At 37.9% G+C, this 25,173-nt stretch overlaps 1 protein-coding gene across 3 annotated transcripts in view; it reads right to left on the bottom strand.

Moving 5' to 3' along the window:
- Window positions 1-25,173, bottom strand: part of WDR7 (WD repeat domain 7) — a 375,654-nt gene that overhangs the window by 90,665 nt on the left and 259,816 nt on the right. For all 3 annotated transcript variants that reach the window (XM_029222033.1, XM_029222024.1, XM_029222014.1), the window contains 3 exons: window positions 17,114-17,231; window positions 14,651-14,800; window positions 13,974-14,056 (listed from right to left, as the gene is read on the bottom strand). In XM_029222033.1, coding sequence (XP_029077866.1) covers window positions 13,974-14,056; window positions 14,651-14,800; window positions 17,114-17,231 — 351 coding nt within the window. The remainder of the gene's footprint in view (window positions 1-13,973; window positions 14,057-14,650; window positions 14,801-17,113; window positions 17,232-25,173) is intronic.

Genomic DNA, 25,173 nt, shown 5'->3' on the forward strand with positions numbered 1-25,173 from the left:
ACAGCAAACAGAGAAGAAAAAGAAATAAAAGGAATCCAAATCGGAAACGAAGAAGTAAAGCTGTCACTGTTTGCAGATGACATGATACTACACGTAGAGAATCCTAAAGATGCTACCAGAAAACTACTAGAGCTAATCAATGAATGTGGTAAATTATCAGGATACAAAATTAATGCACAGAAATCTCTTACATTCCTATACACTAATGATGAAAAATCTGAAAGAGAAATTAAGAAAACACTCCCATTTACCATTGCAACAAAAAGAATAAAATATCTAGGTAAAAACCTACCTAAGGAGACAAAAGACCTGTATACAGAAAATTATAAGACACTGATGAAAGAAATTAAAGATGATACAAATAGATGGAGAGATATACCATGTTCTTGGATTAGAAGAATCAATATTGTGAAAATGACTCTACTACCCAAAGCAATCTACAGATTCAATGCAATCCCTATCAAACTACCACTGGCATTTTTCACAGAACTAGAACAAAAAATTTCACAATTTGTATGGAAACACAAAAGACCCCGAATAGCTAAAGCAATCTTGAGAACGAAAAATGGAGCTGGAGGAATCAGGCTCCCTGACTTTATACTACAAAGCTACAGTAATCAAGATAGTATGGTACTGTCACAAAACAGAAACATAGATCAATGGAACAGGATAGAAAGCCCAGAGATAAACCCATGCACATATGGTCACCTTATCTTTGATAAAGGAGGCAAGAATATACAGTGGAACAAAGACAGCCTCTTCAATAAGTGGTGCTGGGAAAACTGTACAGCTACATGTAAAAGTATGAAATTAGAACACTGACTAACACCATACACAAAAAAAAGCTCCAAATGGATTAGAGACCTAAATGTAAGGCCAGACACTATCAAACTCTTAGAGGAAAACATACGCTGAACACTCTATGACATAAATCACAGCAAGATCCTTTTTGACCCACCTCCTAGAGAAATGGAAATAACAAAAATAAACAAATGGGACCTAATGAAACTTAAAAGCTTTTGCGCAGCAAAGGAAGCCATAAACAAGATGAAAAGACAACCCTCAGAATGGGAGAAAATATCTGCAAATGAAGCAACAGACAAAGGATTAATCTCCAAAATTTACAAGCAGCTCATGCAGCTCAATAACAAAAAAAAGAAACAACCCAATCCAAAAATGGGCAGAAGACCTAAACAGACATTTCTCCAAAGAAGATATACAGATTGGCAACAAACAGATGAAAGAATGCTCAATATCATTAATCATTAGAGAAATGCAAATCAAAACTACAATGAGATATCATCTCACACCAGTCAGAATGGCCATCATCAAAAAATCTGGAAACAATAAATGCTGGAGAGGGTGTGGAGAAAAGGGAACACTCTTGCACTGCTGGTGGGAATATGAATTGGTACAGCCACTATGGAGAACAGTATGGAGGTTCCTTAAAAAACTACAAATAGAACTACCATACGACCCAGCAATCCCACTACTGGGCATATACCCTGAGAAAACCATAATTCAAAAAGAGTCGGGCTTCCCTGGTGGTGCAGTGGTTGAGAGTCCGCCTGCCAATGCAGGGGACACCGGTTCGTGCCCCAGTCCAGGAAGATCCCACATGCCGCGGAGCGGCTGGGCCCGTGAGCCATGGCCGCTGAGCCTGGAGCCTGTGCTCCGCAACGGGAGAGGCCACAGCAGTGAGAGGCCCGCGTACCGCAAATAAATAAATAAATAAATAAATAAAGGAAAAAGAGTCATGTACCACAATGTTCATTGCAGCTCTATTTACAATAGCCAGCACATGGAAGTAACCTAAGTGTCCATCAACAGATGAATGGATAAAGAAGATGTGGCACATGTATACAATGGAATATTACTCAGCTATAAAAAGAAACGAAATTGAGTTATTTGTAGTGAGGTGGATGGACCTAGAGTCTGTCATACAGAGTGAAGTAAGTCAGAAAGAGGAAAACAAATATCATATGCTAACACATATATATGGAATCTAAGAAAAAAAAAAGGTCATGAAGAACCTAGGGGTAAGACGGGAATAAAGACACAGACCTACTAGAGAATGGACTTGAGGATATGGGGAGGGGGAAGGGTAAGCTGTGACACAGTGAGAGAGTGGCATGGACATATATACACTACCAAATGTAAAATAGATAGCTAGTGGGAAGCAGCCGCATAGCATAGGGAGATCAGCTTGGTGGTTTGTGACCACCTAGAGGGGTGGGATAGGGAAGGTGGGAGGGAGGGAGACGCAAGAGGGAAGAGATATGGGAACATATGTATATGTATAACTGATTGACTTTGTTATAAAGCAGAAAGTAACACACCATTGTAAAGCAATTATACTCCAATAAAGATGTTAAAAAAAAAAAGGAAAGTTGTTTGTAGGGACCTCCCTGGGGGTGCATTTGTCAAGAATCCACCTGCCAATGCAGGGGACACAGGTTCGATCCCTCGTCCGGGAAGATCCCATATGCCACAGAGCAATTAAGTCCGTGTGCCACAACTACTGAGCCTGCATTCTAGAGCCCGCGAGCCACAACTACTCAGCCCACATGCCACAAGTACTGAATCCTGCGCTCCTAGAGCCCTTGCTCCACAACAAGAGAAGCCACCACAATGAGAAGCCTGCGCGTCGCAACGAAGAGGAGCCCCCACTTGCAGCAACAAAGACCCAATGCAGCCAAAAAAAAAAAAAAAAAAAAGTTGTTTGTAACCAGGGGGAGAGAGAGAGATTAGCAAAATAGTGGGGGCAAAGACCAGATGACAGTAGATCAAAAGGGCAGGAGAGGTGACAAAATGGACAGAGCACACGCTCTTCTTCCTGGGGAAGGAGAGATGAGAGGCTGGACAGTGGAGAGAGGAGACACAGAGGGAAGGAAGTTTCAAATGAGAGATAATAGCACGTTTCCAGACAGAGGAAGAGAAGTTGAGGATAAAAGTGAGAGAAGAGGGGACTTCCCTGGTGGTCCAGTGGTTGAAACTTCGCCTTCCAATGCAGGGCATGTGGGTTTGATCTCTGGTCAGGGAGCTAAGATCTCACACGCCTCATGGCCAAAAAACCAAAACATAAAACAGAAGCAATATTGTAACAAATTCAATAAAGACTTTAAGAAAAAATAGTCCACATCAAAAAAAATCTTTAAGAAAAAACTGAGAGAAGGGTTATCTAAGGAGCAAGGGGAGTTGAGAGAGGATGGTAAAGGAAGGATGAAGTAAGGAAGAGGCCTGGGCCTGGGACACAACAACAGCCATCTCATCCTCTGCTGAGATGGAGCAACTGTGTCATGTGGGTGCCTATGCAGCAGGTGCACACCCCGCCCTGCAGAATACAGAGCAGTTGTGAGATCCGTTCAGTCAAGCTGGGCTTCACTTTCATCTGATCGTCAGCACAAGAATGCTCGTAAGTTTGTCCGTTTGTCAAATGAAGGCTAGAGGTGGGTAATTTATAATGTGAGGTCCTTTGCAGATTCCAAATTCTACAACTTGTAATTCTATAAAAATAATGCAGCAAGGTCACTGCTTAAGTGAAATAACTGGTACCATTTATTATGATGAAATTAAGGACTAAACACATGAAGCAGCATAGCTGGTATCATTATTCAACCACAGTTATTGAGTGCCTATATTGAGTGTTCAGATTTTCTAAACTAAAAACTGGGACAGAGCTCAACAAAGGATTTCTTCTGAATCTATGAATTTATTTGACAAGTCTTTAATAGGCATAAAATCAAATCACTCTTAGTTATACATCAAATAAATTGCCTCCACTTAAAAGAATAAAAATGCATGATAAAAGGATCTATGTGAGAATTCTGGGGTATATGGCTTTTGGCCAGACGAAGCCCTCTACTACTTGCTATGGGAAACAATAAAAGAAATGGATGCAAAAACCCCTTTCTTCAAGCTACTCATCATGTGCATAATTGAGGAGCTGTAAGTGACTAAAAATCACATGTAGAAGCATATCTAATCTTTGCTATGAAAAAAATCCTAAAACCTCTTACTCTCCAAATTAATCATATTGTCCCATCAACTTAGAATTTTATTAAAAAATCTCTAATCCTTTATTTGTTATGTATTATCTCACTACTAGCCCTTAAGAACATAATAAAATTGGCTTAAATTTAAAAATTATATTTTAATTTCATTATATTTCCAGAGGTACTTTATCTTCCTTTCTAACTGAGCTTTGATAGTCAGTAGTTTATGAGAGCTTCAATTTTTCTATTCTGAGATTAGTAAAGAATATTTTTTGTACAGCAGAAATTAACACAACATTGTAAATCAACTATACTTCAATTTTAGAAGAATACTTTTGCAAAATGAATAACAAACCCTTAAAGTATTCATTTCATAACAAGTATATATCATACTTGTGTGTGTGCTATACTGCTTTTCTCTTAGTTTAGTAACATCTGTGCATTTCTACACTTTTGTATTTTGTGCTACTGCATCAAATATAGTAGTGTAAAATGAGTCAGTGTTTATATGGTGACCAAAAGAGAAATAATTAATCAAACTGAGTCAAGCATGGCATGCTCCATGCTGGTTGGTCTGTATATGAGGGTCTTCACAAGGATATTCAAGTTCAGTAACACAGCAACTGATAACTAAATTTTAACAATGAATTCTGAGGAAACTTCAGTGATGTTTACCCATCCAAACCTCGAAAAATGTTAGTTCTACTTTCTTAGTGTCTAGGATATTTTTAACTGAGGATGCTGTATTATTTATAGTCTCGGCAATTAAATGTAAATTACTCAGAACCCTCTGTACTTCTGCCTCTAACAACAATCATCTAGAGAGCTGGATGATGCCTTTTGGAAGATCACCTAGAACAGAGGTCCCCAACCTTTTTAGCACCAGGGACCAGTTTCTTGGAAGACAATTTTTCTATGGACCGGGGCGGGGGTGGGGGGTGGGGAAGGATGGTTTTGGGATGATTCAAGTGCATTGATTTATTTTTTTTAACATCTTTATTGGAGTATAATTGCTTTACAATGTTGTGTTAATTTCTGCTTATAACAAAGTGAATCAGCTATACGTATACATATATCCCCATATCCCCTCCCTCTTGTGTCTCCCTCCCACCCTCCCTATCCCACCCCTCTAGGTGGTCAAAAAGCACGGAGCTGATCTCCTTGTGCTATGAAGCGCATTGATTTATTATGGTGTCTCTGAAGTCAAACCTCTCTGCTAATGATAATCTGTATTTGCAGCCGCTCCCCAGTGCTAGCATCACTGCCTCAGCTCCATCTCAGATCATCAGGCATTAGACTCTCATAAGGAGTGCGCAACCTAGATCCCTCACATGTTTAGTTCACAGTAGGGTTTGCGTTCCTATGAGAATATAATGGTGCCACTGATCTAACAGGAGGCAGAGCTCAGGCAGTAATGCGAGCAATAGGGAGACTGCTTCATCTGTATTTACATCTGGCTGGCTGTAAATACAGATAAAGCTTCACTTGCTCACCTGCTGCTCACCTCCTGCTGTGCGGCCCAGTTCCTAACAGGCCACAGACCAGTGCTGGTCCATGGCCCGGGGGGTTGGGGACCCCTGATCTAGGAGATTGACAAAGGCAAAACAAAGTGCAATGAGATGGGAGAGAATCTAGAGGAATTCATTTCTTAGATGTTACCTTATTGTACTTCTTAGTCTGCTTATTCATAAACACAAAATTAATTCAATGTTGCAACAATCTTGTTGCTAATATATCTGTGTTCTAGAAAGAATACAGTTTAATTCCTATATAATAAAATAGCTTTATTTGTTACAGCGATGCAAAATCTGGTGATAGAACTATTTTGAATAACTATGTTTTGAAGGATATGTATGCTATAGTCTCTCACAGGCAATGAAATCTAAGTAATTTTCTTGTATTATTAATGGATACCACTGTATTTTTAACAATATCCCTGGAACTAAAATGTAAATATTAGGAAATATTTAAATCTGACTATAAAGTTTACACAGCAGCTAAAATTGTAATTCTTAAAATATGTAACCATAAATGGCTCAAAATTGCCAAAGCAATCCTGAGGAAAAAGAACAAAGCTGGAGGCATAACACTTCCAGACTTCACATTATACTACAGAGCTACAGTAATCAAAACAGCATGGTACTGGCACAAAAACAGACACATAGATCAATGAAACAGAATAGAGAGCCCAGAAATAAATCCACACACCTAGGGTCAATTAATCTATGACAAAGGCGGCAAGAATATACTATGGGAAAAGAAAGTCTCTTCGACAAGTGGTACTGGGAAAGCTGGACTGCTACATGTAAATCAATGGAATCAAAACACTTCCTCACACCATATACAAAAATAAACTAAAAATGGTTTAAAGATCTAAATATAGACATGACACTATTAAACTCCTAGAAGAAAACACAGGTAAAACATTCTTTGACATAAAATGTAGCAATATTTTCTTAAATTAGTCACCCAAGGCAAACGAAATAAAAGCAAAAATAAATAAATGGAACACACTCAAACTTTAAAGCTTTTGCACTGCAAAGGAAGCTATTAACAAAACAAAAAGACAACTTACAGAATGGGACAAAATATTTGCAAATGATGTGACTGAAAAGGAGTCAATATCTGAAATATACAACTCAATATCAAAAAAACAAACAACCCAATTAAAAAATGGACAGAAGACCTACATAGCATTTTTCCAAAGAAGACATACAGATGGCCAACAATACAAATCAAAACCACAATGAGGTATAACCTCACACTGGTCAGAATGGCTATCATCAAAAAGTCTACAAATAATAAATGCTGGAGAGAGTATGGAGAAAAGGGAACCCTCCTACACAGTTGGTGGGAATGTAAATTGGTGCCGCCACTATGGAAAACAGTATGGAGGTTCCTTAAAAACTAAAAATAGAGCTACCATATGATCCAGCAATTCTACTCCTGGGCATAAATCCAGAAAAAAACAAAAAATTTAATTTGAAAAGATACATGCACCCCAATGTTCACAGCAGCACTATTTACAATAGCCAAGACATGGAAACAACCCAAGTGTCCATCAACAGACAATTGGCTTAAGAAGATGTGAGATATATATATATATATTACTTAGCCATAAAAAAGAATGAAATATTGCTATTTGCAGCAACATGGGTGGACCTAGAGAATATTATATTTAGTGAAGTAAGTCAAACAGAGAAAAAGACAAATATCACTTACATGTGTAATATTAAAAATAATACAAATGAATTTGTATATGAAACAGAAACAGACTCACAGACATGAAAACAAATTTATGGTTACGAAAGGGGAGAGGGAGGGAAAGAGAGACAAATTAGGAATATGGGATTAACAGGTACAAACTAATATACATGAAAGAGATAAGCAACAAGGACTTACTGTATAGCGCTGGGAACTATATTCAATACGTTGTAATAACCTATAATGGAATATAATCTGAAAAAAACACTGAGTCACTTTGTTGTACATCTGAAATTAACACAATATTGTAAATCAACTACAGTTCAATTTAAAAAATTATGTTATTTTTGTATCTTTTACTAAATAAAATATAGACAAATATCCACAGATACATAAATGACTCCAGGAAGATCTAGGATATTTCAATTAATACAAAGAAGACGTTTTTTAATTTTTAGAAAATAATCATAGTATTATATGTAAAATGATTATCTTTGTTTCCATGCCTCTGAAATAAAATTATAAACGTGTTATATTTCACATACACATACATATGTACATAAATACATATATATACATACATATTACAGAAAGGACTTAGGGAAGCTTATAGAACATAATTCAGTAAAAAAGATAGAAAAGGAAGATAAGCTTGAGGTGTGATGATGAGATAAAGAGAATGGAGATGTAAGCCATAACTACTAAAGTGAGGTGGGGAATTTGGTTTTGAGCTGCCCAATGACCAAAGCAAAATGTTTACATTAACTCTGGTTAAGTATAATTAAAAACAAAAAACATATACTCGTTCCTTAGGACAAAACGAACAAAAAATGCCTGTCATCTGGATTTGAAAGAAATGTTTTTATTGAGTCCTTACAGAAGGGACCCTAAACAATGGACATCAGTATGACCCTTACAGTAACTGCACTGTCAACCTTCTTAAGACACTCACATGGCAGGTTCCTCAGTGCAAACTGCAGGCAAAACACTGACAAGGAACTTGGGGAAGGGAACGCTGAAGGAGGTCAATGTGGTCCAAACAGGCAGCTCTCTGATGGTTTAGCTTAATCTAGGGATATAAACTAGAATATGTAGAGGGATAAATGGACCCTGTGTTTTTTAAACTAACTTCTAATTGTTCTGGGTTTTTTCAATGGAGTTTTAGATAAAAGTCAATTAATGAACAGTTTGAAGTTAAAGTCTCTGGCAGGTATTCTGTGCTACTGTCTAAGGGCAAGTCTTTAAAAATTAAGTGCATCACTGGAATGCAGGAGCTGAAGGGCTGTCTTTAGATGTTTCCTTGGAAATTCTGAGTTTACTCAATATGTAAACAGAAAGGCATTCTAGGATACAGGCTCTGACATAACAGAACATGGTCACAAAGGACAATGACTCAGGTTTTGTTTTCTTGATTTCGGATTATTAGAGCACTTGTTTTCCAACTTTAGTGTGCATAAGAGTCATCACGCTTCATGACAGTCTGATGCAGTGGCTCTCAGGGGGAGCCTAGAAATCAGGTAATTCTCTTGAAGATAGTCCAGGAACTACACTTAGTGATCATTATTCCCCAGAGGGCCTAACAGAGAGTGAGCACTTAATACCTGTGTTTAGTGTCCTTAGTTCTCTCAACTAACAGGCACTGAATGTATTTTAATATTGACATGTGTGAGCTCTTTCCCAAGACATTCTTGAGAGTCGCCAAATCTGTAAAACAACTGAGTCTATAAACTGCATATGGCCATCCTTCAGTATCTGCAGATGTTCAAACCCTTACATAAAAGGCCTCATGACAGTTGGCTGTCCGCTTCCACAGGTCCCACATCGGCAGATTCAACCACCCGCTCCGCAGATGGAAATTCTTCTGAGGACTCTCAATTCTATGTTGATCTCAGTCCTACAAACAGGTATGTTCCTCTTGAACAATTGCTCTATTTCTATCATCTGAACATTGTGACTTAGGTATTGATGGTCTGCCCCTCTTGGCACACTGGATGCTAAGAAGTTTACATACAAACATATGGCTCAAGTCTGGCAAATTATTCATTTCTGTGGTCTATAACCTCATATTTTAATATCAACAAGTGAGTTTCGGGTCAGTAAGAAGACAGAATTATATCAAATTTTACTGGCATGTGTTCTAATCCATTTCTGTTTTCAAGCAGAAGATATTACAAGAAGCTTTAACAACTGACGGAAAAATATTATATGAAAAAAACTTAGAAAAATTCTGTATCAATCCTTCTTTCTTTCTTTGTACTTACAATTTGTAGCTTAAACTTAAATGTTTTGAGTAAATATGTCAGAGGACAAAGAAATTTACTTAACAACATACTTCAGTGGATAGATTCACCACTCATTAAATTGTATATTAAGTCATATAATCATTAATAAACCTGAATAAATGAATGAATAAACAAACAAACCTGAATAAACTATTGGTATGTAGCAACATACAATACAGAGGTCAGCCTAAGCTTAAAGCCAAGACTTTCATGACACCAATAAAATGGAAATTTTAAATACAATCTGAAAAATAACTGCCAAGTTACTAACAGTAAAGAAAATCTTAGAGAAATTACCACATTCAAGTTTTAAAATTCTGAACCCAGATGCATATCAGAATCACAAGCCTACTTGTCAAGGTTATAAAACAAAACAAATCTAAAAAACAAGAAAACCAATCTTAGGATCATTCCACATTTGACGATGCTACTTCATCTTGGTTCTCAGAAAACAGAGAAATTTATGTGTAACCCAAGTGAGAGTACTTTTGATTTTTAAATATTCAGTGACTTCAGGATACTAGAATAGCTCTTAATTGAATTAATACAACTTTAGATGTGAAGAGCATCTTTATAACATTGACTAAAATTTATTTAATATTTTGGGAAGTAAACCAATTTTTTTTACATATATGAAAATGATAATAATGCCATCCTGTAGTTTTTATGCATATAAAATTCTTTAAAATAAATATTAACTAATTTCTTACACACATTTTGGGTTTTCACATTATTGCTCAGATGGAGAGATACCCCCCCCCACCGGAAACTAATATTCTCTGAATACCTAAATCACAAGTATTCTGCTAGGTGCTTTGACAAATATCACCTCATTAAAAAAAACAATAGTAAATGAAGTTTTATAGTTTTTTATGACCTACCAACCATAAGAACTGAATATTGGTATGTAGCAACATTATAGAGGTTAGCCTAAGCTAAAACCCATAGCATCTTTAAGAAAGGGTAAAGGAAAGAAGAAAACAAACAAACAAACAAAAAGAATACAACATTATATAAAGATTTTAAAAACAAATTTCACCTGACTGGACCACAGATATTCACATCACTGACTTTGACTAGAGTTTCATATTTAGTGAAAGGCATTTATTTATAAGTAGAGGGCAAATAAGTGCTGTAAGGCACGTACAATGGTACGAACATGGCAGGTTTTCAATAAAATAAGTTTTACTTCTGTTGATATGTTAATATGTTTGTTGTTGTTCATTTATCAGTCTAGTACAAATCAGCCTAAATAAGTAGCGTGGCATCGCCCTGTAAAACTCTGGAGGTCCCACCTAAGCTTAGTGTTCTCTGAACTCCTCCATGATTTATTATCTGTTCCAACTAATTCAGTGCAAGCCTTATATTGTTATTCATCTTTCTACGTTTATGCACTGACTTTTTATGGCTTATATCTTCACAGCTCTAATACTATCGAATACAATTTAATAAGAGGTAGTTAACTACCTCAATTTATAACTACTTGTTATAAATCCTATGTTTCATGAGATTATATCTTATCAACTATGTTCTGGAAAGAGAATTACACGTGTTTGCTCAACTCTGCTGACTCGCCATTGCTTGCAGAATAATAACCAAATTCCTGTGTATGGAACTCAAAGCCCTATCCTGTGGCCCTATGCTAGACTTCCATCCTACCTACATTCCAGCCACTACCACAGAGCATTTGTCAAACTCACTGTATACTTTTGTACCTCCAAACACTGGTCAGTATGATTCTTTCTGCAATTCCAGATGGCACACACTTACTTATTCTGCAAAGCTCACCCCATCAACTCTTCAGTGAAGCTTTCCCAGAACCCACCACCACTCCTACCACCCCCCCCAAACCCCTGCAGAGGGCAAATCCTTCCTCCGTTTGGCAGCCACTTTTATTAAAGTACTTTTCTCCTTTAGTAAAAGGAAATTATTATTATTAGTCTGCCTTCTCCTTTGTGAAACTTTCCAAGACTCCATTATTATTATTATTATTATTATTATTATTATTCTGCTTCCTCTTCTGTGAACTCTCTAAGCCTCCCATATCCAGAGTTAAGCACTGCATTTATTGCCCAACCCTGTCCCTCATACGTAATTCTCTCCCAGCACATAACACAGCACCCTGGCGTTACTTATCTTTATAATTACCTGCCCTACACAGATGTAGAGAACGAACGTATGGACCCCAAGGGGGGAAAACCGCGGGGGCGTGGGGGGGTGGTGTGCTGAATTGGGCGATTGGGATTGACATGTATACACTGATGTGTATAAAACTGATGACTAATAAGAACCTGCAGTATAAACAAACAACAAAACAAAACAAAAAATAATTACCTGCCCTATTAGACACTGTGCTCCTTGAGGACATCATCTCATTCATCATTGCACCCCCAGAGCCTAGTCAGCACTTGATACACAGTAGATGTTCAATAAATGTTATTAAATTAATAAACAAAATACAATTGCTTTCTGCCAAATCAGAAAAGAACTGGTACCGAGCATTCCGTTTAGACACCTGCCTCCTTAGCATTCAAGCAGAAACCTTGCTCTCCAGTGATTAAACAAGAGCAAAACAAAGTGGATGTGCAGAAAGTAAGGTGACTGAAGGAACTGGGGAGAAGTTAGGCTTCCAGCAAGGGCAAAGGTAGACCCTTTACATGTTGAACAATTCCCTCACGTTAGCTCCAGGAGGGTTATTTACACAGCAGTGACTGCTGTAAGCAATGCTTTGCTAACCTTCAGTAAGATAATCCCTAATGAAACTGCTTCCTCACCTCCACTAAGTGACAGATAAATGTCCATTTTTGCATAGACATTTCCTTAGAGAATAATCGACTGGGAATATAACAACTACATGTATTTTTAACATCAGTTAATTATACAAAAGCATTTAATATATATAATTTTTAATGAAAAGAACACAAACCAGAATTAATGTGGCATGATGTTAAAAAATTACTGTATCCTAACATGCCTACTCTATATCACAAGAAAATATCTGTACTCATGTATACTACAGCATAATCTTTTTCTATGTGTTCTTGATTTAACTTCTGGATGGTATAAATCAGAAACAGCAAAATGAAGAGACTAGGATGTAAAACCTACTGTAAATATGACGAAAGATATGGGAAGACGCAGAGTACAATTAATTCAGCAAATATTTTTGAAATGCCAGGAAATACAAAAGGCATAAAGATGCATAGTGTAATGCCACTGCTTTCAGGAAACTTATCTGAAATAAAGCCTTCCACTACAATATACTCACAGAACCGAGCAAACATAAGTAAGGATAGCATTGAGCTTGTCTTAAAAAGAAAAATGTTATGTACTATGACTAACTGGTTGCTCTGTTTTCTACAAAAACAATTATCTTCAACAGATTTTAACACTCTTTCTACTGAACACATGGAGGTAAAAAAATTTTTAGGGACCTCGCTGGTGGCGCAGTGTTAAGAATCCACCTGCCAATGCAGGGGACATGGGTTCGAGCCCTGGTACGGGAAGATCCCACATGCTGCGGAGCAACTAAGCCCGTGCACCACAACTACTGAGCCTGCGCTCTACAGCCGGCGAGCTACAACTAATGAGCCCACATGCCACAACTACTGAAGCCTGGGTGCCTAGAACCTGTGCTCCACAGCAAGAGAAGCCACCGCAATGAGATGCCCACGCACTGCAACGAGCAGCCCGTGCACCACAATGAAGAGCAGCCCCCGCTCGCCGCAACTAGAGAAAGCCCACGTGCAGCAACGAAGGCCCAACGCAGCCAAAAATAAATAAATATATTAAAAAAATTTTTTTAAACAAAATGTACCTCAAGCTATAAACATTCTGAGAGCCAAAAACTACTTTAAGAGAAAAATAAACATAAGGTGACTACATTTCGACATTTAAAAAATCTTCACTTCATAATAATTAAATGCTCTACACATACAAATTATTAGAGTTATACTTCACATATACAACATTGTTTATAAAAGTTTTAACTGTTCTTGACTTCTTTGAACTGCTCTTGGCCTGTTTTCTCAGAGGGAAAACACCTATACTTAGTAGGACAATATGCAAGTGCTGGCCTTTATATCAAAAATAAAATTTACCAGCAAAAGTTGGCATAAAGGTTTCTATTGGCTGAAAAGTATATCTTCCTCCTCTAAGTTATAGCTTCCTAACTCTCTCTTTTGTAATGTAAAAGCTAATTTGAGTAATGGATATAAGAATACAGACATATTTAATAGATGCTATCTCTTACTCATTTTTTTTAGGTTTTGAGAAAACCTCTTCACAACACAATTTCAAACAGTGGTTCTATTATAGTTGTGTTTTTGACTAAATATAAGGTGCTTAAATTGTTTTAGAAAGTAAACAGATATTAATTCATAATTGGAATTCTAATTGGGCACAACTACTAACTCATCCCGCTCAAGAAATTGTTTTCAATTATTTGTTACTAAAAATTATTTATTTTGCATGCTATTGAAGGCTTCTTTACCTGCAGATGGCTGGGAAACATTCCTGAAGACCTTTCTTTTTAACTAAAGATCCTTCAAGGCAGTACATAATGATGTCCATAACCTTTACAGAAAAGACACAAATCTAAAATTAGTTTCAAATACTTAATTTTCCATAATTTAAATTATTAACTTAGGCCTCATTTGCATTAAAATTCTACATAGTTTGATTTTGATATTTACTTTAAAACTACAGTATATTTACTAAAATTACAGTGTACTTACTTTATACTATAGGCCATCCTTTCTCTTACCTGTGAAAACCATTTTTTAAAGACAGCACACAGTAAAATAAAGAAACCAGACTTGTTTACTTGAAAGGCAATTCCTATTTATGTACAGGATAGGTAGCTTTTATTCAAGCACACTCTATGTTCTGTTTTACTTATAGTGAAAGATACGGAAGAGACTATAACCTTTAAAAACTACTCTAATACAGTCCATTCCATGTGAATGGTAAATGGACATAGCAATCATTTTGATTTTTGAGGAAATTTAAATCAAGTCTCTAGAAATGATACAAAAGTTCATTCATTTTAGTCATCTCTTTCTTTCTTTTAGAGGTGCTGGAAATAAAGATGCTGATTTATATTACTACACTAGAATATTTAATTTAGCTGTGGATGTACTGATATAATTTAAAACAGAATATTCTTACCTCCACGAGAAGATCCACGACATCCGTGGGCATCTTTTCAATAAGAATTTCAATGACTCTCAGAATTTCCCCTTTAGCTCGGGCAAGAGTTGTGGTGTGCATATTCTGCTGGGATTGGGTATTTGCTGCAAGAGCAGTATGTCTGTGCACCTAGAAAAATATTTCCATGTTGCAGATATGGTCGACACTTGATACACTTTTACATTTCTAGCCACTGGTTTTTCACTTACTAATACAACAGAAAAAAAAATCAACAAAAACAAATGTCTTGGGGTGGGTCAGGAAACACTTTTAAGTACAAAGAAAGTACTTAGTACAATAAACACTCAGTATGTATTCCCTAATAGAATTCTAGTTCTTGGGCATTATATGAGACTTTAATACAATATCACCATGACATTTTTAAAAAGGGACAAACAGAAGGTTTGTGAATCTTGCATATTCAGCATTGAGGTGGGTAGCAGTTAGGAGACACCAGCACGTATAAGACATGATTCTTGTTCTCAAGTAATAATGGTAAATGATGCTTACATAGCACTTACTGTGTCCCAGGCACCATTCTAGGTGCTTTATAATCAAGTTGGGAAATTTAAAAAAAACATACCTCCAAAAATAATGAACACTGTGTAAACACAGCTGACCCTTGAACAATGCTGGGAGTTAGGGGCGCCAACCCTCCACCGAGTTGAAAATCCGTGTACAACTTACAGTTGGTCCTCTGTGTCCAAGGATTCTACCACCCACAAGAACGTTCAGTCCTGTAGTATTTACTACTGAAAAAAATTCACATATAAGTGGACCTGCGCAGTTCAAACCCATGTTGTTCAAGGGTCAACTGTAATGTAAGTTCAGTGTGATTTTTCTTCCTTGTACAAATTGTAAGTCTTAACAGTTCAAAGGAGAAACAGCATTAACAGGCCCTGGGCCAGCCATGCAGGAGTGGGCATGGGGATGGGGTTAGGGACAGCTGTGAGAAATACTTCAGTATTTTACTCTAAACCTCTAAGTGAAGTGGAAAACTTTTTTTTTAAAGTTAATAAATGTGGACTATTACATTAAAATATTAGTTAGAACACTAAGAATGTGGGAATCATTGGCAATTAGACCATTAACATTAAAATATTTAAAAATTACCTTTCTAGTCAAATGCTGGAGTAGAACAAACCCCAAGCATGGCTATTCTAACAGTTCATTTAAAAATACTCATATGTAAATGGTGAAAATTAAGTTTAAAAACACAATTAATATAAAATACTTGTTTACTCTCTTTAAAGAGGCAATTTAATGCCTGGCCTTTATAAGACCTGTATCTGTATCAGACTAACGTAAGGCTTATATAGTATATTCAATATTAGTATCTCTGTATATTCCACTGATATGAAAAACTGGTAAAAAAAAAATCCCACGTCTAATAAATCTGTTCATTTATACATACATATACTTTATAGAAATATATACTATCTATAAAATATAGACATATATATATGTATATTTTAAACACAGTGGACTCTCAGTGCACCACTATGCACAATTAGAAAAACATAGCCCCTTAGTCTGCAAATCTATTTTAGGTGTGGATTCAAAGTCCCACTGCCTCATATAAACCCATACAATCTGCTATTAGGCCCTTCTTTCCTCCCTTCTAGCTACATTCATGTCACAAATATTTGCTGCATGCCAATTAAGGATGGCTCTGGGGCAGACATAGGCCCAGTAGGTTGTAGGTTATCCGGGCAGACTCCGAGGTATTTATTTAGTTTTTTAAAAATTCATCTTAGCTACAGGAAAAACAACTCAGGCAGAGCCCATACCCCACGGACACTGAGTCTGCACATTATTCACGCTAAAATGGAACAAACCTTTAAAGAAAATTTAGGAGTTTATCTTCCTTGCCTTTTCTCCCACTACTAAGACCTATAGGAAAGACCTTATAATTGGTTCATTGTTCTTTACTAGTTTTCAGTTAGATGTGGGCAATTAGAGCACTGAGAATTCGGGAATCAATTGGCATTCAAGTCTTTATCTGTGATATGTAATAGGAAAAACAATTAGCAAGTTTATGACTTACATTTTTGTTTACAGTTGGAGAGCCAGTGTTAAATAAGTTTTGTTTTGATTATAGGTAGATACTTACACTTGTAAAATGTGGATACCTTTAATATATTTTAATTTGAACAAGCCTGCTATATTTCAGATTGAGAAATTACTGTAAATACAAATATTTACAAGTGAATTAACGTTGAGAACAGAAATGACTACAAAAGCACAAGTAATGAATGCACTGCCGTGGAATTCAGTGTGCACGCACACAGGTACATACGTATTCATCCCAGCCCTAAATTATTAACTTGCATTGTTCTAGAACAAACTGTAAGGATTATCTATAGATACGGACCCTCGGCTCACAATATGAGATAATTCCTCTAAATGCAAAGATGGAGCACACTGAGAAGTTCCTCTCACCTCTTTGGCTATAGTCGTGATGAAGGCGGGTGGTCTGGCCGTGGCAATGAGAGACAGGGCATGCCTCGAGGAGCGGGCAGAGTCAGCTGCAGGGCTCAGAGGCAGCCCCATTGTGATGCTAAACAGGGATCAGAAAAAAAGGAAGAAAGAAAAGAAGCATTAGAAATATAGACCGAAAAGATTAGACACAGCTTATAATGTCAGTTCAAGGTCAATGGGAGCACTCAAACAGTTAGAATATAATGGACTTGCAACAATGAGCAGTGATTAGGAGTCAGGGTGTTCTGGCATCAAATACAAAATCGAATAATTAACCGTGAAGATTGAAAACAGTATGTGCATCTGTCCAAAGTGTTAAAAACGCCTTGTTAACAAATTATCAAGAACTAGTACTGAATACATATCACATAGCTCCGAATAAGGCAAGAAAGAATATTGTGCAGAGCATTTTCAATGTTTTTTCCTTAAAAAACTTAAAGGTAAAAATCTGTTTATAAGGCCAAGTTGAAAGGCTGTATTTAAGGCCTATATCTGAGAGGAAGCAAAATTCACTCCTGTCCATAAAATTACCGAAGGACTGAAAATCACGAAATTATTTTTAGCTTATATATTATTTTTAGTTTGAAATACCCTCAGTAGCGCTAGTTTACCCTACACTCAATACTTTCAGAACCAATCGAATCAGCATTTTCTGCCAGTAGGTATTCAGTATTGTTGCCAAAAATTCTATTAACTGATACTTACTCTCTCTCTATAAAGAACATACACATGACATGGTCCAGGCTATATACAAGAATATGTACATGATGAAATAAATCTTTCTAGCGTGAGAGTATGTCATGATAGGATAGTGATGCTATATTTTCCTTTGCCACACCTAAAACATAAAAATGATAATATTCTTCTGTTTGTAAGCTTCCTTTATATTTTATATAGACTACTGTGAAAAGTATTAAGACTTTTCTTTCATTGAAACGTGGCACGTGACCCACACATCAACTGTGTACAGGGACTATTTTGTTACCCAGTAAGAGATCCATTATCGCTTCTCTCGCTAGTTAAATAACCTTGGTATTTAAATATCCATATGAAATTATATTAAGATCTGTCCTGCTCCAATTAAATAATCTTTGTGTTTCATGTGTCAAATGAATTACATTTACTAAAAATTTTCAGGAAGTTTACAAGTATCTCTATAATTGATCTAAGAATCATTATTTTAACTTTTAGTTGAAAATAAGGAGGCATCATATAGGCATTCCCATCATTCTTAAAAGGTAAATTGATTATAGAAAATTCTGCTTATTTCTTGGTGACTTTTACATTGCTCAGTCTCTGTCTGATAATATAACTGTCTCTACTCTTTTTTTCCAAACTGAGGGTAGACACAAAGCGGGAACTCAGAGGAGAAGACGATGGAGAGCTTTCCTTTCATGTTTACCGCAAAAAAGACAGATGTGAGCTGAGAGAGCAAACACACATAGCGAGCAATAAACAGAAGGGATGCACTGGTGGGCGCATCACCCCCATGGAAGGTCCTGATGCCTTCGGGACCCAATGGGGGCTGGACAGAGATTCTCATCAGGAGAGCAGTTTCTCTTCTGGATTAAACTTTATTATTGAGAATTCAGGAAAAGAAATGTTTACTAGGTGAGTAGTGCTGGGCTAGACTGCTTAAAAAATTATTGTCAAAAAAATTATTGTAAAGTTTTAGATCATTATTAAGCTAAGTTTTAAAAAATTCAAAAGCTAAATTTTTCAGATGCTCTATGATGTTTCCTGTCATCAATGTGGATGAATAGATGTTGATAATATTGAAAGCCTGAAACAAACAAAAATGGTATGTTAATTGAATAATTCTGAACAAACCTAAATCAACTTTCCTAAGATCAGTAAAACCACAGGATGTTGAAGTTGGAAAGATCCCCTAGGCAACATCCCTGCCAAGCAGTCAGCCAGGGAGAAAGAGTGGCTATTTCCAGGGCGGCCCACCCCACATGTGGGACGCATAAGAGGAGGAAAAAGAACTGGACGGGAACCGTAGGTAGAGGGTTGAAGTGGAGCTTCCCTGTGCTACTTCATGTCCTCTTGCATCTGCCCAGAACACCCCTATGAGGTGGTGATATCAGCATTTTACGAGGGAGAAATCAGGTCCAGAGAAGTTCAGTGAAGAGCTGAGGTAGCAGCGTAATGTCTCAGGACAGCCGACCTCTGGAGAAAATTAAGGGGGAGGGGCTGGACGATGCTGTGGGTAATTGGATTAATGAATTGCTAACACGACTAAACTCAGCACTTTTGGATGCCTGGCTAGACTGCATCCCTGAGAGAGCTTTCTAGTGGTATGTTGTAATACATGGACCTCCGCTCTGTTTTATTCAGTATCAACAGTGGATTGAATGAAGATACAGGATGCACGGTTATCAACTGGTACGGAGGTAAAGTTGTAACAGAGAGCAGCTGTACTAAATAACAGAACTGGAAATCAGAAACCCTCAAAAAGATCAAATTCAGCTAAAGAAAGAAGTCTTACATGTGGGTACCGATGACCAACTTTACAGGTAGGAATAGGACAGGCGATGGCCGAGCTTATGAAACAGACCTGAGGGTTGTTGTACTTGAAACTTACATCCGTGTGTTGGTGATGTGGCTACCTGCAGGGCTAGGCTGAATCAAGGAAAATACAAGGATAGAGAAGATGTTGCCCCTGCTGCCCTTCCTGGCTCTGGGTGCCCTCCTCATGGATGTATTGCTCGCTAAGAGATGGGCCTGGCTTCCACAGGACAGGCGTTACAGCATCCTCCTGGAGTCCGTGTAAGTCCTGCCCATTCCCAGCTGTGCTGTCGTGACCTCTTGCAGTTGGAAAGCAGAGTTTTATTCACATAAACAGGATCCTTGCAAACTCACCGCCCACCTCTAAGTCCTCTCTTCCACCCCGTCTCTGTTCCTTGCATGGAGGAGAAAAGTTTAGTGGGATGCTAAGAAGGGGCCAGGGGAGGCGAGGCAGAGGGGAGAAAGAGAGAGAAAGAAAGAATAAATACACATGGATATGCACATGTGTGTGTGCACCTGAGGGTGGGGGAGGTCAGCTGACAGACTTCCAAGGCTCACGCCACAGTGACAAGTGGATATTGTCCCCCTGCCCTCATGCTGTGCCCTGTGGCCACCCTAGACTGAATAAGCACAATGTCAGTAAAATGGTTATATTAAAATACCGACTTCACCAGGTTGATGAGAAGATTGAGCGAGATAACAAATGCAAAGACATCTGGCCCTGCCTCTGACAGTTATAGGTACAGCAGGTGCTTCTTCTCAACCAAAGATGCCTCTTACAAGAAGAAACAAAGTGAAAAGAAAATGAGATCAATGAATGGCAGGTCACTAGTTTCAAGTTAAAGGCTTAGTCACACATTACCCTTCCTCCTCAGCAAATGACCTTGTGAATCTGGGGAAATTGGCAAACTTCTTATAGGAAGAAAAGTGATAAAGTGGGGGTAATGGGGAAGGAAGCGAACCAAAGACATAGAAAAGTGCTGCCCGTTGGATTCCAGCTGTTGGGAAGCTGGACCACCCAACAATCTGTAGAGGCACCAACGTGTGCATTTGAGTGATTCCTGTCATCAGTGTCTGGCAGTCTGAGGGCAGGACTTCAGAATTGGAAGCAGCTCTTGCTCTGAGGTCAGGGCTCTGCAGTGACCGTCAGAGCATCCACAGTGCACAAACAGGTGGGCTGTGAGCGTGATAACAGAAAGGAGTCGCCCAGGCAACAGGGGCAGAAGAGAAACCTTGTCTCTCCTGTCTACAGCCTCTTCAATGCACCCCTGCCAGAGTAATCTTCCCAAAGCACCAACTTTATTTCATGGTTAACCTGCTTAAAAAACACACTGGGTCCTAGTGCTTAGAAAAATCTTAAACTCCTTGGCTGGAGATTCCAGGCCCTCCATAATCTTGTTTTGCTAATTTATAACTCAGTCATTTCCACACCCATGCTCCCGAGGCCAGACTAATTTCAAAGCTGGTCCCTAAAATTCGATTCCTTTTTTAATCGTAGTATTTTGCTAATGCTTCTCTGCTACCCCTTTCCCCACTAGCACACTCTCCTCCCTCCCCTCTGTTCAATTCTTGTGGAAGCCCACGTGGTATTCTGCAATTGCTACAGCACTCAATTACCATCTATTGAAACAAAAACAACCAACGACAAAACCTGTTCATTCCGGGCCCTTAGCACTGACCCTCATTCTGAACTAGTTTTATACTGTGAACCAATAAACAGGTTAGGACCATGCCTTCTAATCCTGTGTACCACCCCCTACCCCCTGCAATGTGCCTAGTACAGCCCTTGGACATAGTGGTAGCTCAATAGTTAAATGAAGGTAAATGAAGTTACCTGGCAAATGCCGCAGGAAAAAAAAAAAATCACTTAAGCCAGGTATTCGACTGAATTGACCAAGAAATGAAGTCAAAGTAATTGATCTGGTGGTCCCAACAGACAAAGTCTAATTCTGCATGTAGTTATCTTGAAAGTCAAAAGTGTACTGGGTGTGTGATATATTTTAATGTGGAATTCTAACTGAAAAGGAAGGATCATACTATCAGAGGTTTGAAATTAAAGGGGATGTCTGCCTTATTCTGGAATCTGTATGTAAACACAGAACTCACTCTTTTCACCTGATCCTGCTTATCTGGCTGTTATGCAGATCATTTGTTACATAGGTTTATAGGGTGGGTCTTTGTTTCAGTCTTTATTCTGAAAAATATGATATGACACACTCTCAGTTTTACTCAGCATTTCAGTATACACATCCAATACGAAATACCAGAGATGATAGATATTATAAATAAAAACCACGAATAGAAAATAGTCCACTCAGGCCAAGCTCAATCCTTACTTGACTGCTCATTAAATCCTGTTCTAACCCTTACTCCATGGCAGTAAAAGCTTTTTAAAACTTACATGTAAGACCACCTCAGTTAAATGTCACTGTCTACAATTGTCAGACTTCACCCATCTGTCAAATTATGGAACGCCATAAGGGAATATTCAGGGTGGGGGGAACACAACTTTCATAGAATAACCTGCAAATCATAGTCAACACGATTATGGACTGAGTGCTTGTGTCTCCCTAAAATTCATATGTTGAAGCCCTAAGCCTCAATGCGATGGTATATGGAGACAGGCCTCTAGGAGATAATTAGAGTTAGATAAGGGCATGAAGGTGGGGCCCTTGTGATGGGATTAGTGCCCTTATGAGAGAAACCAGAGAGCTTGATCTACTTCTCTCTTCAAATCTTGGTCACAAAGAAGTCATGTCAGGACACAGCAAGACGGCAGAGTCTACAAGCCAGGAGAACAGACCTCAGAATGAGGTCTTACCAGCACCTTGACCTTGAACTTCCCAGCCTCCACAGCTGTGAAAAATAAATGTCTGTTGTTTAAGTAGTCCCGTCTGTGGTGCTTTGTTATGGCAGCCCAAGTGAACTAAGACAAACAGTAACAGAACATTGAAAACACTCCCCATCTGAAACAAAGACTAAAATTATTTTGAAAATACATAATTACGTATCATCTGGGAATTCCATTCTACCCCTCCCTGGTAAAATAGGTGTGTTAACAATTGTCTTTAATGAACAACCGTCTTTAACGTAATAGGGAATCAGCAATTCCTCTTTGTCATGTGGGACCTAAATCTGATAAGTCACAGGTGGCACTAACTTCCTAAACTCAAAGGTGGCAATTCCTCCAAGTGCATATCTTTTAGACCTATTTCCTATATATTGTATACATTTACAATAAATAAAATCTATGCCAACATGATTTAGTTAAATGGTTTCCTCCAATTATAAACTTTCTATTAAAAATAAATGTCATGTGAATAGGAAAAATAATCTAAATATTGAAGCCTAAAGCACCTTAGTGTTTGTATGATGTGACCTTTACTCTCTGGCTCTCAAATCTAAAAATTATGATTGAGATCTGAGTTAAAATGTCAATTCTTTTTTCTCCAACTCTATTTTATATTGTCCAGAAAGAGTCTTTCCAACATATAAGGCTTATCCATGTTATCAGAGCATGTGTGGTTTCCAATGACTGTATGTTTCTCCCTTAAAGTTCGGCAACTGTGAATATTACAGAAAAGCAATGGACTCTGTGTAGTTCATCCACATCCCTCAGTCACAGCAGTATGAGGTGAGAGTCTGGCACCTTCAGCAGCTTGGCTGGCCCTGCTCTGCTGTTCTCTTTCAGAGTAAAGGTCTGCAACATGAACTAGGAAAATGGAATCAGAATCACAGACCACAACACATACAAAAGCACAAGGATTCTTCTGTACTTTTACATAAAAAAAGTAGGATATTCTACTGTTTCTAACATTTTATCCATATGTCCATAACCATGCTGATCTAAAAAACCATGGATTTTTAAAAAAGATAATACTGCATACATTTCTATTATTTTCACAATCAGCTGGGGATGACTTAACCTATGATTTCAACGAAGTGCAGCCTTCCATTTTCAATTAAACAGTCCATCATGAATAAACAGCCCATAATCTTAAAAATTCCTCACGTAGAATTCTACCTGTGGATCTCTCATTATATAAAGGGTGACATAACCATGCAGCATGGAAGCAGCAGAATGGGAGTCGGGAGACCTAAGTTATAGTCTTAGCTCTCACAGGACTAGTGTAACCTCAGACAAGTTGTTTAATCTCTACAACTTATTTTTACTTAATAGCATATTAAGGGCACTGGATTGCATGCTGTTGAAGAAGATTTTTGTCTCTAAAATTCTAGGACTTTATTAAATATTTATTGCAAACAACAAGGCAAATCATATAACAAGTGTTTGAATACAAAAGAATAAACACATAGTATCGAAACATGGCCCAAGCTGTCAAGGAGTTTACTGATATTTAAATGGGCTTCTAGTTTCCAGAAGGCACAAAATTCTTGATGAAAATGATTTTATTACATAGATTTTAAAAATCTGAAAATTCTGAGTTGACCTCTTTTAGGTCCTTTTAATAGGTTGTTTTGAATTTAGTACTCTGTTGGTCTTTAATTCTCTGGGTATAAGATTTCAAATGCAAGATGGCACAGGGGTGGGAGCGTGGCTTTTGGTGTCAGTGAGACCTGGGTTTGAACCTCACCTTTTCCTGGACAAGAGAAAGCACCTGTCTCAGATTCGTTTTATGATCTTTTATAGTCATTTTTACACTCTTTTAATAAAGAAAAAGGTAAAACCAATCCTCTCTTTGAACCCAATTCTATTCCCCAGAGATAATGAGTAAGGCAATTATGTTCAAGTTTTTGACTGGAGCATCCCAGGGCTTAATTTCTGCAAGAAATTAATAAATAAAATTAGCTAAAAACAATGCTTAGTTTCATGTCCCTATGTGTGCAGCTGTCCCTCAGCCTCTTTGGGGTGTGCCTGGGCTTTCCCTGTCTGTCCTTTTGCACGTCGTAGTTATTCTTCCCCACCTCTCCTCACAATCATTCAAAGGAAAGATTCAGATGAAATTCTTCCTTGGGTACTGTCTGGGTAACCCCTGTGATTCATCTGCCATGCTCTGAATGTCCATACCTTTTACTCTCCTTCTTTCCTGTAAGATCTTATCTTTCCTGTAAGACTGCAAGTCACGTGAAGGGTCTTTGTTTCATGAAAGTTTGTCACTACATATAGTACCTAACACTGTCCCTTCCACATATTAGCTACTCAATAGATGCTTGCTTAGTTAATAAATGTAGTTTAAAATTGGGCAAAATGTTTGAAAACACTGGAAAACAGCTGGTTTTATTTTGATTCCAAAGATGTAAAATTCTAAGCCATGTTTCTAAAATAAAAGCATTATTGGGCTTCCCTGGTGGCGCAGTGGTTGAGAGTCTGCCTGCCAATGCAGGGGACATGGGTTTGTGCCCTGGTCCGGGAAGATCCCACATGCCGCGGAGCGGCTGGGCCCGTGAGCCATGGCCGCTGAGCCTGCGTGTCCGGAGCCTGTGCTCCGCAACGGGAGAGGCCACAACAGTGAGAGGCCCACGTACCGCAAAAAAAAAAAAAAAAAAAA

This window comes from Monodon monoceros, unplaced genomic scaffold, assembly GCF_005190385.1.
Source record: "Monodon monoceros isolate NGI ecotype Baffin Bay Population unplaced genomic scaffold, NGI_Narwhal_1 Super_Scaffold_1, whole genome shotgun sequence".
NCBI classification, from domain to species: Eukaryota; Metazoa; Chordata; class Mammalia; order Artiodactyla; family Monodontidae; genus Monodon; species Monodon monoceros.